The 20,030-nt window shown below is 40.8% G+C and overlaps 1 protein-coding gene across 1 annotated transcript in view; it reads right to left on the bottom strand.

Annotated features, from left to right (window-relative positions):
• ntng2b (netrin g2b) overlaps window positions 1-20,030 on the bottom strand; it is a 73,112-nt gene that overhangs the window by 39,746 nt on the left and 13,336 nt on the right. The window contains 1 exon segment of the mRNA XM_087843819.1: window positions 17,220-17,863. Coding sequence (XP_087699945.1) covers window positions 17,220-17,863 — 644 coding nt within the window.

Below are 20,030 nucleotides of genomic sequence, written 5' to 3'. Positions count from 1 at the left end.
ACATCCAGAGAGACCTGAATCATATTAAGATAATGACAAAACTGACTGCTTTATGAATCTGTTTATTTATATACCGCACTGGAATGAGGTAGATGGATATACATAATGTGTGGCTGTATTAAGTATTATAATAAATTACATTTGTATTATGATTGTGGTTCTAGCTAAATTGCAGAAAGAAAAACATGTTTCAGTAACCTCAAGCAAGTGTTTTATGGCTGTGCCCATAAAACGGTGTAATTATACTACGTGGTACACTTATGCTACTGTTCAAACTGTGTTTGTATTGCAGTGTTGGATATTTTGGCATCCAACAAATGAAACACATTTTCAGTGAACTGATAGATTTAGTTTGCAGCTCGCCAGATTTCCTCATTATGTTGATTAAAAAGTGTAATCCTGATATTACATAAACACAATTTCTGTGACAGGGCTGATAAAAGAGGCAGAGAAGTGCACTACAATCATAACGAATGCAATAGTCCAGCAGTTTGTCTACAATGCCAGATTTTTTTACAGATTTGATTCAGTTTCTGTGGTTTTGAGCTCGTAGTTTGGTCCAGAAACTTTTTGTAATTTAGATTTTGTCAATTGTGTCTAAATCTTTGACCTTCTCTGTGCAGAATGATGCATATTTGATGGGTTTGAGTCTACAAATTGTTTTTCCTGTGCCCCTTGAATCAGAGTTCAAAACATGTTCTGAATATATATTTTTTTGTTAGATCACAAATAGTTTGGAAGATTGATTGGATTGAGTATAAAAACGGAAGAGTGAAGGGCATCTTCTGTCCAACTTAAAAATTAAAGAAAAACAATGAAATCATTGAAATGTTAATTTATAGGCAGAGTAAATAGATGTACCTTCAAAATTTAACTGGCTAATAAAGTAGTAAATTCATAGCACATCACACATTTTTTTAGTTCTCTAAACCAGCGGTCCCCAACCTTTTTTGCGCCACGGACCGGTTTGTGCCTGACATTATCTCACGGACCGGCCTTTAAGGTGTCGCGGATAAATACAACAAAATAAAACTAGTACCGGTACCGAAAAAAAGAAGATTTATTCATAACACACGCGAAAAAACCCAGGAAAACTGAGTTAACGATAAAAACGATAACAAAATAACGCTGAAAACCGATAAAAACCCTGAAAACCATACATTTCACACCTGAGCCTCAACTCTCGTGGCCTGGTACCAAACGACTCATGGACCGGTACCGGTCCGAGGCCCGGGGGTTGGGGACCGCTGCTCTAAACAGTTCTTATCATGATCACGTGCATAAAAGTGCGCTTTTTCTAAACTGTTTGCATTCACACGGGCAGATAAGGGCAGTATTTTCACTTGTTTTCTGTGTTACAGTTTGTTAAGTTATTCAGTGGTTCAGGTATTCATTTCCTGTTACATTTTCAAGCCTTCTGTCCCTTGTATCTTGTCTCTAGTGTTACTTCCTTTTGGTTGTTTTCTTGATTGTACTCAGCTGTGTTTAGCTCTAAATACCAATGACTTTGTGGAAGTAACACATACACGTCGTATACATCCTTCCCTTGGCTAGATGATGACAGCTGCAGGAAAGTCCTACGGCACAGTGCATCCCAAGCATACGAGGAAGCAACCGAGCATGAAGTGGGAGTTCCATGAAGCGTAGATCATTGATCAACAGCACGCCTTATTGGCTTCTGCTGAAGTCTTTATCACCACGTCCCCTCCCACTTCCTCCCCTGCCTCGGCTTGTAAATTCAGAGCAGCTAATTGGACATGACTGCGTTTATGTTCCAGCTTCATAAATTTCTTTCTCTGAAGGGAGAGGATCGATTTTCCTCGAGTGCAACCTTCCGTAGCAGCACGAGCTTCTTCAAACGTTCCCTCTCCTCTCTACCACACCTCATCTTTTTTTTCACTCCCGCTCAGCTATCCATCCATCCACTCACGTGTACTCCCACTCTCGCTCCAGACTAAACAGGTAATCTATAACTGACCACCCCTGCTATTGGATGGTGAGCAGGAATTACAGTTTGCCTCTTTTCACAACCACAGCAGTTCTTTCACATGTTTTCTCTCAGTCCCTCCCACTCTTTCACATTAATAGCAGAGCTGATGACATCTTTTTAAACAAATCATTCCTCCGAAGCACTTTATCGGTCATTATCTAATGTAAACTGTTGACAGCAAAAAAACCACAGATGCTTTAGATATATTTTCGGAATCAATCCTTCCTTCCCTGCCTTCCATTTTTTCAGTTTGAACTTTCTGTTTTGTTCTTGGGTTTTTTTTGTAGAAAGGTTTTTAAAAAGAACATCTACTCGAACAAGGGGAAGGCCTCGGGAACTATGTGTTTATGGGCTACCATTCTTTGTAACACACACACACACACGCACACACGCACACACAAACACACATGCACCACTTGCTAAATATGTTCACTGTTGAGAGGTCACTGCATGTTTTTGGCACTGGGAAAAAACTGAAGTGAACAGTCCGGCAAAAAGACACTTTAAATTATTCAAAGGAATGACCTTGGTTGTCTTTGCAATCCACACCCTGTGTGAATTTGTACACTGTGTGTTTGTGTGTGTTTCTACAGTGGAGTGTTTTGGGACGTGTGACCTCCCTGGTGCGTTTTTGGGGTGATTCATTATTTTAGCACAGTTTGCTCTAAATTAAAAAAAAAACCAAGTGATTATGCACTAGACAGTGGTTGCTTGGGAATAGGCCTGCATGTAAATTATTAACACAGCATACAGTAAATGGCTATTGCTAGCATCCCTAGCTGGTGCTCGGACCTGAGAGCAGCCCTGCAGTTGGTCAGGTTTGGCCATGTAAAGTACAGCAGTCTAACTCCAGCTCCATTTGAGGTACCTGCTCTCTGAAGTATGTACTATATGCACAGCATCAAACATCTAAATAATGGAGCCTTAGCACATCCTGTTCTCCAGTCGGGACCTCAGAGGACTTTTCTCCAGAGCACAGCAGAGGCTGCCAGGAGTGACAGAGATATACATTGGAACAATTCAGGTTCCAATGTTTACCCTTTTAGCTGGCCTTTCACTCTGCAGAGGTAATTAATATGCTGCTTTTTATTTCCTTTGCTGTTTCCTGTGATACTTTATGATGTCACAATTTGTAAATAACTTTCTTACTCAGTTAAACACTGAATATATAACTTGCTTTAAGAGTTGGTTCCAGGAGGAGATTGTCTGGTTTCTTAAAATTTGTGGTCTGTAAGAAAATCATTTATGCTGCCAATGTTCAGTTCCCCTCTTTAACATGCAGTTTGCTTTAATGGGCATGTAAGCAATACTCATTATACTGTACATCTATAACCTGTACAGGCTCTTAGTTGTTACCCTGGCAACCCCCTGTAATCGTTTCGAGTTTTTGATTTTGCATATTAGAAAAAAAAAAGTGTTAGTAAAGCGCAGGAGCAGGGTCCCCATGGAGCTTCTATAAGTGGGATGTAGATATCCAGGGGAAGGATATGGAGTAAAGAGCAAGTGAGGAAACAAATTAAATTTGCTGATGCTGGTGTGCTGGTTTTTCTTCTTCTTCTTCTTCTTTTTCAAAATTTCATTTAAATTAAACTTTAGCCCTTTTTTTGTTAACGAATGAAGAAAATTGTGTGGTGAAGAGAAAAGAAGATAAGATGGTTTTTCTTGCTGTATTCATAATCATATCTGGCATTTTTGACACCTTCATGTTTTGTCTGCCTCCGCCCTAAATACATCAGTCATTCACCAGGCATCAAATACTGCCACTTTGTCAAATCTGCCAGCGTCTTGCAGATGTTTTCATAGGTGCTGGTATCATGACACACCTTGAAACCTTACAATGGCAACCCCTAGATAAATCTATCTCCTAACACATCTGACATCAGATTTAAATGCACTGGTATACGTGAGCTTCCTTTCAGTCATGTAGGGTTAATGTTGTGGACAGAAATGTCTTAACTCAGCAACAGTCTTTTCCTAAACCTCACAAAGCACCCGAACAAGAGAAAACAAAAGCAGAATCAGAAGTGAACCAAAGTTTTAAAATGCAAAGCTCCCAACAGGAACTGCAGTGTCCTGGCTGATGAAGTTGTCACTCCACTGCCACCCCTTACACTGCTTAATTGAATTCAGTTCAGTTCAATTTCTACAACACCAAATCACAAGAGGAGTCGCCTTAAGGCCTTTTATATAATAATAGAGGGGAAACCTCAACAATCAACCAAGGACTTGGCGACAGCGGAAAGGAAAAACTCCCTTTTAACAGAAAGCCGTGACCAGTTGGGCCAGTGTGTGACGGCACTGATGAAAAGGAAAACCTTGTGTTTTTTAGTGCAGCGCCATGGGACGTGTGACCGAACAGTAAAGCCTGACACACTGAGATGGGAACCATCAACCAACCGTGCTGACTGATCAACCCCTTTAGACAATGAATCCAAATTCCAAATTCCTTTAATTTTAAATATGTTTATATTGTCTATTCTGTAAAATAGTCAGATGTCTATTCATATTAATGTACAGAATTCACCTGCTTGCTGCTACTACTGCACATTCACCCAATGTATATACTATATATATATATAATGTTCTTCCTGCTGAGTAGAATCTTGGATTTTTTGATTCTGCGTCAAAAACAATTAGAAAACCTCTCATGCAGCCTGAAACTGTCATTCATTCCTTTACGTGCTTTAGTTACAGTTAAACTAATCTCTGTGTTTACTATAGAGACAGAAATGAGAAAAGCCCCACATCGGCGTTTTTACTTTCTTTTTTGTTTTGTTTGGTCGTCTCTACATGATTCTGATGAAAAGCTATTGCACTATAAATAACATATGCTGATTGTTATCACCCATGAATAGATGCACCCTCAAAAGTCAGTGACCACTGTGATGGGTGACCCTTATTAATTCATACACGCAAGACATATTTTACTGGCATTTGGCACTTGGCAGGTGGTAATTTAAGAGCCTGCATGCCAGCATTGTAATATTCATGATGCATGATGCAGCATGAATGATGCAGGCTGGCTGACACTGTCGTACTGAGGCAGACATGTCACTGCATCTTAAGCCCTCTTTCACTAAAGAGAGAGTCCAGCCTTTTGCTCCAGCCGGCCCCCGGTTGTCTTGAGCTCGCGGTGTGACTGTGCTGGATATTAGAGTGCAGCCTCCCTGCAGAGTCCTTACTGCTGCTGAATGTGTTTTAATGAACACTACAGCAAAGTAACACCTGGGGAGAGAGGAAATTGGGTGTGAGTTGGAGGGATGGAGTCGTTATACATCCTCCTTTATTTAAGATATAAACAAGGAAGATGACCTAATAGATGAAGGGAGGCAGCTGGGTGTGTGTACGTTTGTGGGGAGGCAGGGGGGAGTGATGAAGAAACAGAAACTCCGGGACAATATGCAAGGTTCTTCCTGTTGTGTGGTCCCCCGCAGAGTCCTGAAACCCCCAAGGGCAAAATAGATCTTTGCAGGATCTTTAAGTTGTTTTTTAGGCTTTTTAAGGTGTTGCGTATATCACAAAACTCAGCATATGTGGATCTCTTCTCTCTGATGGCATATACCCGCTGTATGAACTTGAAACTTGAACCATGAATGCACTTACAAATCTGTTTTCAGAAATAAGCATTGTGCAAACACATTTGCAAACCTACACCCGCAGGCTTTTACCCGTGTTTAGCCACTCATCTAATTACTTTACTATACATGCTTTCTTTTTGTTAGGTGCATGTCCTTTCATTTAAGCAAAAAAAAAAAACTAGTTTGCAAAAAGTCTCCCAAAAGTCACTAAAACCTGAACATGTGCATTCACACCAGATGCAAACATACACGCACGAATGCAAACAGTTTTTGTATTACAGCGCAATTTGTGTTTCTGTGCGTGCGTGTGTGTGCATATGTGTTAAAGTCTAATTCCGGTGAGACCGTAGAGGGGAGAATGCCTGGGGAAGAGGAGCTGAGCTGGGATCATCCAGAGGACAAGGGTTAATATAATTATCCTGCTAAAACCTTGAGACTGAAAGAACATCATTAGTCATAGCAAGAGGAGAGCTACCCAAGCCGCAGGCCAGAGGAGATGAGGAGAGAGGAACAGAGGAGGAGAAAGGGGAAATAGGAAAGCAGAGCTTCAAAACCCCACCAGTGCAGTTAGCAAGACAATTAGCACAAAGAGTAAAACTTGGGGGTCCTTGTTAAAAAAAGAAGAAGAAAGGACAGTGTTTAATAGCACTCTAAGCAGTGGCTGAAACTGTGTCGCTTATTCAGTAATTGTTATATTCTGCTTAATAATCTCTCTATAAATGAATTACTGGAGGAAAAAATGAATTGAATGAAATTACAGTCATATTTAAACTATATACATAATGATGCTCTTTTGAGGCAAATTCTCAGCATAATTTTGCAATAAATGGAATGAACTCTGCTTTAAGGAGGTTTAACATGGAGGCGTTTTTATCGAAGGGCACAGTATTTTCTCTTCATAAGCATAATAAAGACCTCAAAGATTCACTTGGAGCAGGTGAATTCACTGATCAGTCCTCCTCTTGTCACTTCAGGTGAAATATGTGAGGATGATGGGCATAACTTGTGTGGTGGGGGTGACTTTGTATGAAATATAGAAAGGGATGGGGAGCAGCGTACAAACTCCAGGGGAGCCCGCGTGGGTTGTCTTAATAAGACCCAAGCACCCCTGAAAACATGATTTGTTAAAGTTCGGGGAGAAGGAGTCACGTTTGCTGTTACAACTCTTTCAACAAACAACGACTCTTTGACCGACCTTGCAACTCTCCATGAGTTTGTAGCACTGAAAGATGCACAGGTGACTTGTTCCTATTATTAATGCAAAAAAAAAAAAAAGAAACCTCCACCCTAAACCCTACTGGCGAAGTTAGGGTTTTGCTAGCCCACTGTATGTAGCCAAATGACAGAAACTGGGTTGTTTATGAACACATAACATAACAGAATGATATATATGGGTGGCGATAATCACCAGAAAACTTTCAATTCAATTTGTTATATACAGGCCCAAATCCCAATAGTAGTCTCTAAAGGTGCTTTATATTGTAAAGATGCTACAATAATACAGGGAAAACCCCAACAATCAGACAATTCCCTGTCAGGAAGAATTTGGTAACAGTGGGGAGGAAAAACTCTCTTTTAACAGGAAATAACTTATAGCAAAACCAGGCTTAGGGAGGGGAGTCATCTGCCACGACCGGTTGGGTGTGAGCGGAGGGGGACGGATTATAAGACTCTGTGGAAGAGAGCCAGAAATGAATGCATACACTTCCTACAATCATTATAATAAGATTCTTATTAATAGAGATAATGATTAGAAATAAACAATATCAAGTGCTTTATGAATGCTGTACATTTTTCTAGCCACGCAAAAAAGTGGCATGATTTTTTTTTAATGCTTGAAAAATAAAGCATGGCTGTCAATTACAACAATTGTCTAATCTATTACTTTAATCTTTTACAATGTAATCTGTTAAATGTTGCGTTTAAACTTTAAGCATATATTTAGTCATGACTAATTGGCTTGGCTTTAAGCATAAATCAGTTCTGTTCTTACCAAGTCTTGCTTCTCAGGCTGTTATTTACTTATTTATCCGTGGGTACATAGAGTACAGGTTACCCCATTTGCCGAGCACGTGAAAGATTCCTTAACTGAGATTGGTAAGACTCCTTGGTACTGTTGCGTCAGGAAGACAATTTGGTGTAAAACTTTTGGCCAAATCGAGAGAGTAGCTGAAAGAAGCTTGTGTTTATTTGTCACTTTTAGTACAAATTGCATTAATTAACCCTAATACACTATGCAGCACATATATCTTTGTTAATATTCTCTCATTTATTTTTGGAGACTTAATATCAGATTGCTGGTTAGCTGAGAAACACAAAAGTACACAGCCAACTAAACTGACGTTATGATTAATAATTTAGCTTTTTCATAATGTGATAAATGAAAAAAAAGGTGTTAATTCTTTATTCTTTGTGTATTTAGCAGCTAATTAAAACTTACAAGGTATATATGAGAAACTGGTCAGTAAACTGAGCTTTTTACTAAACTGTACTCCTTCACTACCATAGCAGGAAGTTGCAGCAAGTTCTTGACCTTGAAAAGCACAGTTGACAGAACAATATCTTGTTATAGAGTTTTTGGCTGGGCTACATCAGCAGATAAAGATGAGTCTTCAGCAGATGACAAAAAAGTCAGAAAAGTGCTGAGAATTATTGAGAAGGCAAAAACTTGCAGACTGCAGTACAGCTGAAAGGTCCAGAGGTAGTGGTTTAGAGCCATTTCAGGTCTATTTCTATACAATGGATTTCCCCAAACCCTGCAATAGACAACCTGTCCAGCATGTGTGTCCCCTCCTTTCAGCCTGTAACAACTGAGACCGGCTCCATCCTCCCCTGGAGACCCTGAACTGAATAAGCAATTAAGAAAATGAATGGATGTTCTCACTTAATCACTTAATGTGATCAACAGTATTGGCCTGACGGTTGTGGAAGGTGTTAATTATCATTAATAGCTGTAACAACTCAATATTTTTCTTATTCTCTAGTCTCTTTTTTTCTGCTGCCTTGTTTTGCTGGTTTGAAAACTTTGAGACTCCGCGGCACATGATGGGACGATGCTGCTGTAAGAGCGAAAGTCTCCGACATCAAACGGCGGCTGATCACAGTGTGAGCCGTTGTGTTCCTCGCAGACAAACACACATTGTCTCTCACGTTGAGGCGCCAGTTGACGAGTTGTTTACCTGTCTACATGTTAGTAATGACAGACGCCTTCCAGGAGCGAAGACGCTGTGTGCTTTTGAGCACGCCACGCCTGTAATAATGCGATGCTAATTAATGTGGCCGACTAAGAACAAGCCATCTTTCCAAGGACACCCTCCCTCTACCTCATGTTCTCCCACTTACAATTCCCAGCATGCTTTTCAGCTTTAAAGCACGCTTGCGGTATCAAGAGATTCCCCTCTCACCAGATGCTGGGTAGGGCGTGATGCTGGCGCATGGTGGGGAGTATTCTTTATTGTATTTGTGAATTTAAAAGGATGGTTTTGGGATGCGTTCGCGAGCGCAGGGGAGGGGGTTTAAGAAGAAAAGAGAAATCAATCGAAGAGGGCGGGGATTAAAGAAAAAAAATTAATCTGTGAAACAAAAAAAAAAGACATGGAATAAAGGGAAAACAGGCAAAATCGCTGACTATAACTTTCTTCCCTTTGGTGGGGAAATAAACTGTGATTATCAAATCAGTTACAACCATTGTGTCATAAATCATCGCATATGAGGGGAGCAATGACACATTCCTCATTCCGGTCCCTCAGCTTTCTGCATGCCTTTCTTTTCTGGGGGAGTGCTCATGAATGATTTAAAAAGTGATCCGTTTCGGAGCCTCGGCTGCCTCGGAGGGAGATAACTCTGAGGGGAGGAGTCTGGGCGAAGGAAGGGTGGCCCACGCATGAAGGTTCCCCAAACATACGAGCCACCACCTTTATGTTCTCCTCATCGCACATCAAGCACAGACTGTGTATTTCATTCATGAAGGGTGGTGAAAGGTGGCAGTATTCAAGCACAAAGCAGTTTTCCTCATCAAACAGAATAAATGCGGAAGTTTTCAACTGTAGTTGGAAAATGCGGCGAGTATGTGGCGAGACTGTGACACTATGCGAGACTATGATGTGCACCGCGGCGGTGGCTGTGTGTGAACTGGAGAATAATATTTACAGAGCATCGCGCCTCGCATCATTCATCACAAAATCACACACCCCAGCTAGTCCCATGAAACTAGGAGTTAATCCATCATCTGCCTCCCTCTTTTCTCCCTCTCCCCTCTCCCCCACCTGATCCAGGCTTATACCTCCCATCCTCTCACCTTCACTCTTGCAAAGGACACGAAAGGAAACTTTGGTGTGATTCAAAAATAGCGTGACAGTCTCCAAAGTCAAAGTCACCCTTGGAAGATAATCAAGACATGAAAAAGACCGGAGGCTCCAAAAAAGACAGAGCAGAGCAGAGGCATCTGCTCTCCGGTGAGGGAAACGGACACACGCTGAGGCCTCCGAGATCTCCCGCTACCTGCCCCGTCATCCTCATTCATGTTTCTACTACAACGATAGAGCTTTGTAACAATTGGATTAAGCACTGAGAGCCTTTCGGGGTCTAATTAGTCCTTCCTGTAGGATGGAGTGCGACTGCAGGGTTACTTAATCAGGGTTACTTAAGTATCGTGACTTCCAGGTTTTAATGAGTTACAACTTCTTAGCATTGTAATTCACGTCACTGTCAGAGCTCCTAAAAAAACAACAATAAAAAATTAAATTAAAACAACTTTTCTTTGAAGCAGTCCTCCATAAAATGCAATTTTATTAAAAAAAAAACATAAAAACAACATTTAAATTTTCTATCAATAAAAAGAGCTGCAGTCTGTTGTATTCAAAGGTACCAAAGAGAAATTAAAGTGGGGTGTTAAAGTGACAGATTAACTGATTTTAAGGTTTAATGGATGGAGAAGTGCTCTTTATTGTTAATTAATGTTTTTGTTCATTCTGCAACCCCTCAGATATTATACAATCCTCCGAGGAAAGGAAGCCCAGATAGGAGCCTCTGCTCCAGACAGCGCGGACTCGTTCACAATGCGTGTTGCCCATGTCGTGTTTCGTTTTAGGTTTTGCGGTGTTATTTAATTAGATTAAATTAAAATGTCTTCATAAAGAATCTAAAGATTTGGCACCAGAAATGTTCCCCCTTCACGTCACTGACTGATGGCATTAACACACTAGCTGCCCGTGGATATCCTATCAGTACAATAGAAACCTGTCAGTGCAAAGTGTAAACACACACACACTGATTTTGAATGTTGGATTCTGGTAGAATCAGCACGTTTCCTTGTAGGTGATGAATAGCGTACCTAACGAGGCGCAATAAAATAATTTACATTAAAAAAACTAACGTTCCTAAAAAAAAAGTCTTTAAATTTCCTCTATTTTTTTCTCAAAGTTGAAACACATCTCATTATAGATAATATTCATGACTACAGCATTTTACTTAACAGAAGTAAAGCCATTTGTTGGAGAATTACAAAGGACTTCTGCTGCAACGGCTGTTTTGATAAAACCACAAAAGAAGAAGATGTACGAGTACATGAAAGAATTCACACAAAACTCCTTTTACTGCTCTTTCCCTCGGCAACATGTTAACAAACACCAGGAAAGTTTTCTGTGCCAGCTTGTTCCAGTCTGTGAGGAGATGGAGAGCTTAAACCTCTCAGCACATTAGCTCTGTCAGCATGGGGCCGGCACTGAGACAAACACAAACACACGACGGATAAATGAGTCGAGCAGACATGAAACGACATGACCGTGTAAAAACACTCTGAATATCATTAGCATTCATGTGGCTTGTTTCCTGCCCGGTCAGCTCTTAACTCATTTTCACTATTGGAGAATAATTAGTTGTTGGTAAAAGATGGGCCTTTCAGACAAGACTGGGCCTACCAGCTGTAATTAGTGTTTAAAGCCCAGAGAATGTTCTTTGTGTTCCTCTGCCTGCAGATGTATTTCCAGTGGTATTGATATTAATACTCTTTACATATTTTAGCTGCCCAAGGGCCTCCTTATTTGAGATGAAAGGCTGTTAATATATTGCTAATTATTAAACAATTAGTAGTTGACAGTATTTGACAAAATGATGTTTCAAACTTTGGCCTTTGTCTAGTCTATTACTTTTTTGTGTTAAAATGAATATAATAAATAATAATGAACATGCAGCCTCTGCAATCGCCACCAGGGGGCAACTTCTCTGGTTGCAGAAACAAGTTTGTCTATGAGGAAATTACACCTCTACTCCCTTGATTTATTAGTTCAATAAACATTTCCCAGATTACTTTTTGGTCCCAACTGCAAGTTTATTGCAATTCTTTTTTTTTTTTAATAATATGATGTTTATTTGTAAATAATGACCAGTAACACAGGGTAAGCATTAACACATAGCTGCCTTGTGGCTGTGGACTCACTAAACTGTATAAGTGTGGAGTTTCCCTTTGTTTCCCAGGTGGATTTACCTCTCACTGAGACCCACTATCTGACTAGGTGATGTCATAGTGGCTAAGGTCATCTTTTGGATACAGTCTATGACTGTGACACGTCTCCCCTCACCATTTGTTCTGTAGTTTGCAGAAGCCTATAGATTTAAATACTGATTGAATAAAAATGATAGAGGTGTCAGTGATGGGTTTATTTTACAAACACTGATACAAATTATGTGCACACAAATATTTAAAATCTGAATTTATATCCCCAGCTGCATACCAGGATCGTTAATGTTTTCTAGAAACATAATCAGTGCTGTAATGTACCTGCGCAAATCGCACCCATTACTCAGCTCACTGACAATGAGAAGTAAGAGACACTCAGACTACTTGGCTTCTCTTAAATGTCATCTTCTTCCATAAGCCAATCAAATCAAATTGAGAAGTTAGGCAGAAGCGAACTCGACGCTGCAGCGATTATGAGCGAGGGGAGAGAAGCGCTGCAGACTCCGTCTATCTCCTCATCCTGCTCCATCTCCTCCTCTCTGTCTTGGCCCCTAATCCACTTAGTTGCCTCTTTCCTGAGCTTAGAGCCTTTCCCTTATTCCATTATAAAGACCCACTGTACGACCTGCTGCTTATTTCATTAAAAAGGCCCTATCCATGACCCTATGTCTAATCCATAATGTAGACTACGGGCCAGGCACGGCCTGCTATAGTCCACGCCACGTTCCAGCTGACAGATGGAACACCGGGAACAGGAATGGAGAGAAGGAGGCCCAATGAATGAGGGAGAATTTGAGAGCTCCGCTTATGAGTGAAGCTTCCCGGTGAATGTGATTTCAATGATGTAAATGATGATAGAGCTGAGGCTGTGCTACTCTGCCTTTGATGGTTGGAGATGGCTTTCACATGGCCCATCAATGATATGGAAATGGCCAGATCTGGGGTTTGAATATAGCCTGTAAAATGAACATACAGCCCAGGGCTTTTAAAACCCCAAACACCTTGGCTTAGAGTTTCAATTGTAGTCAGTACTTTTGCTCATTACAGTTAACCTTGGGAGAACTTTGCAACACAAAGTGAGTGACGCTGAATCCTATGATAATATTCTATCAACCCGATCCAATTTAACTTTCCCCACGCTGCCTCTGTTTGACCTTCTCTCCACTCTGCCCACTTCAAAACCCCCCACCACACCTCTGGCTGTCCTCTACCCCAGATGCCCTCTCGCCGCTCGCCCGAGATCCGGTTTGCTGAGTGTTTTCATCGCGTCCACAAATCTAAATTTACAACCTCACTCTCATCAAATCCAACTTGCCTGCGTTTGCACTTAATGGCCTATCAGGTTACCTATTTATTGATAAAGCAGCAACATTTGCCCCTACCCTCCCCCAAGTACCTGACTTCCCGCATACCTGTGCCAGCTTTTTAGAGCCTGACCAGTCACTCTGACAATGCAGCGTCAGATAAAAGGGAAACGCTTTCCACAGAGGTAACATCTTACACCGTTTGATGGGAAAACAGCTTGCTCTGCTGTCTCTGTCCGCGGTCAGTTTGGGTTTTTAAAAAGAGTTAACCAATAATAATTACTTTTAACTGGGTTCAGTCAGAGAGCCACAGCTAGAGGCCCGGGGACATACAATACGGTCAGGAAGTGACTACAAGCCTCTCTCCATCGATAACACCAGCATATCTCATTACTGCTGCGACCTGTGGTACACTGCCACTCGGGCTTGATCATATAAAACCCATTTCAGCGCGCTGTCCCCGGCGGAGCTCCAGCGGAGTGGAATATTCATTATTCAAATTTTAAGCATTGGAAATCCTAATATGTTACTAAGGCCAGATGAGATGAGATGGAATGGCTTAGCCTTTTGTCCAGGGAACATTGACTAATCGTCTCGCTCCCCTAAAATCAATTTCCCAGCCGTAAGCATCAGACACTCCTGATTGTACTGTACTGTTGAGGACCCCCCACCACTATCACCTAATACTCCTCCTGGCTGCCCAGAATAACTTATTGATTACTGATTATGTTACGGGAGGTGTGGGTGGCCAGGGCGGAAGACGGACTGGCCTCAGTCATCTCCACAGAGCTAAATTTGGCTCCTCTGTCACCAGATCCAACACACGCTGACACTATCACCAGCTGCCACTGGCCCGGCTCTGAGGATGAGGAGAGAAGTTAAGAGACGTACACAAAGAGAAATTTCCCCCGAGCTAACAGTGTAGGTGTAGCTGTTTCAAGCAGAGTGGCACAGCGGGGATTTCATGTGTGATGATGAATTCTTAGATGCTGCGCACTTGTAGGCCACTAAATAAAGAGTTTGCTCGAATATATCAAAGCCAGAAATGGTTGATTGTTACATTTTTGGAGTTTGGTTGCGGTTCTGGTTTGGCGAGGGACTGTTGCAGCCAGGGGTCGATCCCTTGCTCTCTCTGATGCTATGCTGAGCCTGAAAAGTAGCTGTGATCAATACCTGCAGGCCCTTTCACCACTGCCAGAGGGCTGTTTGTGTTTGTGTGCGTGTGCTGTGTCAGCATCCACTCAGGACTTTATCAGACATCCCACCCCCCACCCCCATACCTTGACTCAACACACACACACACACACATGCACACACGCACAAACACACAAACACGCACACACAAAGGCCCCATCGGTCAACGCCTCACTCAAACAGTAGCTCATTTTCACTTTCCCCATCTCACTCTCAACCCCTGTCTGCTTCTCTCTCTCTCTCTCTCTCACACACACACACACACACACACACACACACACACGCACACACACACACAAATTATGCCTTCTTCTTCTGAGTCCATGCCATCCCAACAAGGATGTTAAATACCATTCAAATGTCAGCCTGCTGTATTGATTGGAATAATAATTCTGGAAGAATTCTGAAAGGCAGGAAAGATGGCTTGTTGATGCTAAGCAGCAGCATGACGGCCCGGGCATCGTTCACTGTCACAAAGTTGCCATGTAAGGGTTCCCGGCTCCTCTGGCAGAATGTGGATGGCGGTTTACGTTCGACCACCGAGGCCACGTGTTTCTGTCATTAATCATTGTCTTCACAGGCCAGTGACAGCCAGACCAGGACTCAGGCTGAGAGAGAGTATGTGTGGAGGTGTGGGGGTTGGTGGGGGGGTATCATTTGAAATGCCCTCAGATCACAGTAGCTGTGTGTGAAAGTGTGTGGCTGAATGTCAGAACAGAGGGTACATTCACTGGCAGGTGAACATACCTTATCTGTCATGTCTGAGTGCTGGAAAAGTAATACTGAACTACAAGCATAAATATGATCAGTTCCATATTGGATCTGGTCTGCAAAGATTCACTAATCTCATATTAAACAGTGTACGCATGTAAAATTAACACTTTCACTTTCATAGCTGGTGCTGGATGTTGCATTCTGTGGCTGCAGTGCCAGTCAATTCTGTATCAGCTACCCTGAAAAACTGGTCTATCGGTCCAAGCGGCTTCTCTCCAAGCCGTTGACTGTACTCTGCCAAATAGTGTGAGTACAGAGAAACATCCCACTATATCGTCAACGACTGCAAGCGTACAGTGTTTTTTTTTTTAAAGTTAAACAGAGTGCTGACTGTTCTGCAGAGAAATGTTCTAGTTGATCGTTACTGTGATGCATACAGAAGGCTCCAGTTAAAATTTTCATACATAAGATCAATATTTTGAACTAATTAACCTCGCCATTCTGAATCAAGACCTTCATTATTTTGGTCGAGTTGTGTGAATGTAATGTCAATGTGTCCGAACAATCAATGTCAAAAAATACGCCTCTCACTTAAAAATTTTCAAATTTCCACTGAAATTAATAAAAACGAAACATTTTCACCAACAACGAAACTCAAACACAGAAATCATTCTCAAAGCTAAAAAACTGAAACTAAACCTTTAACTTTCATACTTTGTGGCTGAATTGCTGCGGTTCCTAAACATGTTAACTTTGCAATAATACCACCCACTCTTGATTGTTGAACATCTAGAAAGAAATTTCACAAACTTATTTGCAGCAATGGTGGGATCCTATTACACTATGGCACTTGAATTCACAGCGCTCTTTAGAACAACTCATTCTTTCACAAATGCTTGTAAAGGCAGAATACATGGCTAAGTGCTTCATTTCGTATACCTATAGCAACTGGACTGAAAACATCCAAAGTTTACAGACAACATACAGCTTATAAAGCAATAATTAATAAATAAAAAATCAAGCAAATACAATAACATTCCCAGCAAGAATCATTTCTAGCTTCTTGTACCAAAACAAATGATGTAACATCTTCATTGAATAAGTTTATATTTCTAGTTTTAGTTACTTAAAAAAATACAAAGCTACATTCAAGATTTGATAAAAGATTCAGTGGCATTTAATTTGATATATGATTCAGATTTAACATAGTGCTTTGGACCCTTACCAAGTTATATGAAATGGAAAACTGTTACTGATGTAATTGAACTGTTGTGGTTTTGCTTTGGTATTTAATATTTCGATTGGCGACTATGTAAGCCATTGTCAAAATGGTTTTCAATTAAAACAAAATTTAATTTTATTTAAATTATGATATCAATATTTTGCAGCTTACCTTTAGTCATTGCTAGCTACTTCTAGCTACTTCTAAGAAGAGTAGCTAGCATACATAAAACATGTCTTCCCTGATGGGTTTGATTGTTGCTGGCTGTTGAACACAGGATTTTGAACACATTTCTCATTAGCAACTGGAGGTTGCCAGGTGTTTGCTGACTGGTCTAGGCCTTTAATGTGTTTTAAAGAAATTTAGCAGCTGAGCATCTTTGAGATTTCTGCTCCTATCCTCAAACATTTATTTGTGCCCTTGACAAAATCCTTTAACCCTTGTTAAGCTATTCTTACTAAGAGTAATGTTTGATTTTAAAAAGGATGCTGGTATTTTATCAAGATATTATAACTGGATAAACCAAATAAAATGGCTCCCATTTTATAAATATATAAATCTGAGTTTTAATACTTTGCAAATGTTCCTCTTAGTGAACTTCAGTTTAACACATATGTTTTTAATAGTTTTATTTTATTTTTTTTTAATTTATTTATTTTTTTGTCCTGTACGGCATTCTTAATAGTTTCATGTATTGTATTCACTTTTTACATTCAAAGGTGTGAATTTGTGTCAAGATGTAGTCAAAAGTGGCTCTCACCTGGCAGGTACCTCGATGTTGGAGATGGCGTAGAAGTACTTGAGTAGGTTGTCTCTCTGGACATAGGTACCTCCGAGGGCAGGCCTGAGCAGCCTCAACCTAAGGTTGGTGAAGGTGAAGAAGTCCTTCAGTCCCTTCATACTTTCCATTCGGGCGTACAGGTTGTCCATGTTCTGTAGCCGAGGTCCAGCAAACACAGCAAATCGTGCCCGCACCTCAAACTTCACATTCTTTTCACCCTTGGAGCCAACCCAGCGCGAGTACTGCTCAGTGCAGATGACCCGTGTGATGTTAGCAGGTGAGAGATCGCGCACTTGTTTGGGTGGCATGTTGAATGCATCCAGACAGTCGTCGGCATAGAACTGGTAGGGCTGCCAGGAGCGTCCGTGGTCCATGGACTTATCCAGAGCCATGATCGTAGGGCGGCCATATTCAAAGGAGATCTGGATATCGTCTGTGAGCTCCAGACTCTTGTTCCAAGACATGGTGACATTGGCCAGCAGGGGCAGTGGGTGGTTTCGCCATGTTACTGTCTGCCAGTAGGTAATTAGGCCGTTGCGCTCATTGTCCTGCATCAGCTGAGGAGGGTGGGCAAGGTCTGGATTTAAGGCATCGCACTCGTCACTACATAGGTAGGGGTTTTCCTAAAAGAGAGATAAAGACAGACAGAAAGGATTTAATTCAGGGTTCGGGAATGACTCTAACAAGAGGAACGGTAATGAATACTTGATAATACAGTGCATATTCCCGAAAATTGCATTTTTATTAGATTACTGCAAATTCACATTGACACTGGTGCCCTTTGAGTCCCTTGGGCAGTTGCCTGCTTTTCTCTTCTGGTCATCCAGCCCTAAATAGGCTCAGCAAATTCTCAATTGACAAGACAACAAAATGTCTTTGCTTTAAAAATGGATTTGTGGTCCCTGCAGTAGCTGCAGCCATCATTACTGCAACGGAAAATTATGTTAAGCTACGGATTTACAAATTCTATTCACAATCATCAGGATGTTCCTTTGTTCCCAGTACAAATGCTGATTCAAAAGATATTTATTTATTCCCACAATATCCACAGCTCAACACCAAAATCCTCCATATTATCCTCCCAAAAAAGACAAAAAGAGACGTGTATGGAGGGCCTTTCCAATGCACCAAGGGACAGAGAGCTTAAAAGTAAACTTGCCAAACAACACAACAGGAAGTGTGAAGGTCAAGAGGATCGTGCATCATCACTGTCTTTGCATAGACAGCAGAGTGCTGCTGCACTTTTAACTCCAGAGAATTGATCCTCCTCTTCTAGTGATGCCAAGACTTTCAAGTTGCTGCCCCTCTACACAACTAAAAGTCAACAGGATTAGTCACGCTGCTCACAGAGAGCTACGAGCCTCTTTACACCTGCAACGAGAAATGCTTCTGTAAGAATATCTCATGCATCTCATCTTCCCTTGATACCAGTAAGACAAATTCATCTTCCACTTGTTTAGGCTTGCAAATTCTGAAACAAAAAACAAAAAAAACTCCAAAAAAAACCATCAGGTCCATTACTACTTTATATACGTGATACAGCACGGCTTTCTCAGCATTGACAAATGTAATCTTTGGCTGGATTATGTTTGGGATCAGGGTTGAGTGAATGAAGTGCTATATTTAGTGTATGTACTGCAGCACAGTCACAGAGAGGTGGGTAAAGGGTGGGCTGCAGCTCCTGACAAGTGATTCCCATCTCTATGTAGATTTAGGCGACAAGGCTGTGCCTTCAGTTCATTTTGTATCAAGACATTTTATATATTAAACCAGACCACAGTCCTTTCCCAGCCCAATTTCTGACTGTCTACACATAACTATAAAATATATCAGTGCTATAGTCATTACACCAATGTTCTGCATGATCTGATATTCCAGCGAAAAGCAAATAAAATAGCTTGGCTTTAATCATTTTAGTAACTTGCCAAATATGTTAATTAACAAAAAACATGGTGTGATAAATGTAATTTCTAGGAGCCTAAGTTAGCATCCACTAACATTAAGACGTCGTAACTCCACCAACTTTTCAAACAAGTTTTATACATCTTTAATTCCACAGATGCTGGCTCGTCATATTAAAACCACTGCAGAGGTTTCAGTGAAATTGATGCAGCTGACTGTTTTAAGCCAGTTGTCTGACATCCCCATCACCACCCAAGTAAAAATATTTACATAAGGAAATCCCACAGATCCGCAGCCATCTCTCTTGGTGCTTAATTTGCAAAGCTCAGCTCGCGTGCTGTTTGGATTGTTTTACATTCAGAAGGCTAACCATGCCCCCAAGATGCACTAATTAGACTGTTAGAGTTATGATTTTCTACAATATTTAGCCTAAGTCACTAATTGCATCAAATACAAATATCTTTGTATTATTTGACCAAGCATTCACTCTATTGCCCTCATATACTGTCTTCTTTCATTACACATCACTTCACATTTAAAATTCAACATGTCACAAACAATACATGTCAGTATATTGTATTTATACATTGAATATGTATGTAAATTTATGTCAGTATATTTAATTGTTATTTAAGTTTTTATGTACCTTGTGAAAAAGGATTCCCATAACAGCGTTATGTTTGCATAATTACAATAATGAATCTTCAGCTGCGTTTTCATCCTCCTCTCTGGTTTTCTCCACTTGTAGTAACTGATTGCAGTTCTACAGCTGATGTCATCCTTATTCTTTTATTTATTCGAAATCTGGCTGTCGTTCTGCGTTTTACCGCTGCGTGCTTAACAAGCTCTTGATGGACTAGAGAGTATAAATATCCCTCTTTTTTTCTT

Source organism: Neolamprologus brichardi, chromosome 7 (genome assembly GCF_056152115.1).
Source record: "Neolamprologus brichardi isolate AB-2024 chromosome 7, ASM5615211v1, whole genome shotgun sequence".
NCBI lineage: Eukaryota > Metazoa > Chordata > Actinopteri > Cichliformes > Cichlidae > Neolamprologus > Neolamprologus brichardi.
The sequence above is the reverse complement of the archived record's forward strand: the minus strand, read 5'-3'. Positions and strand labels throughout refer to the sequence as shown.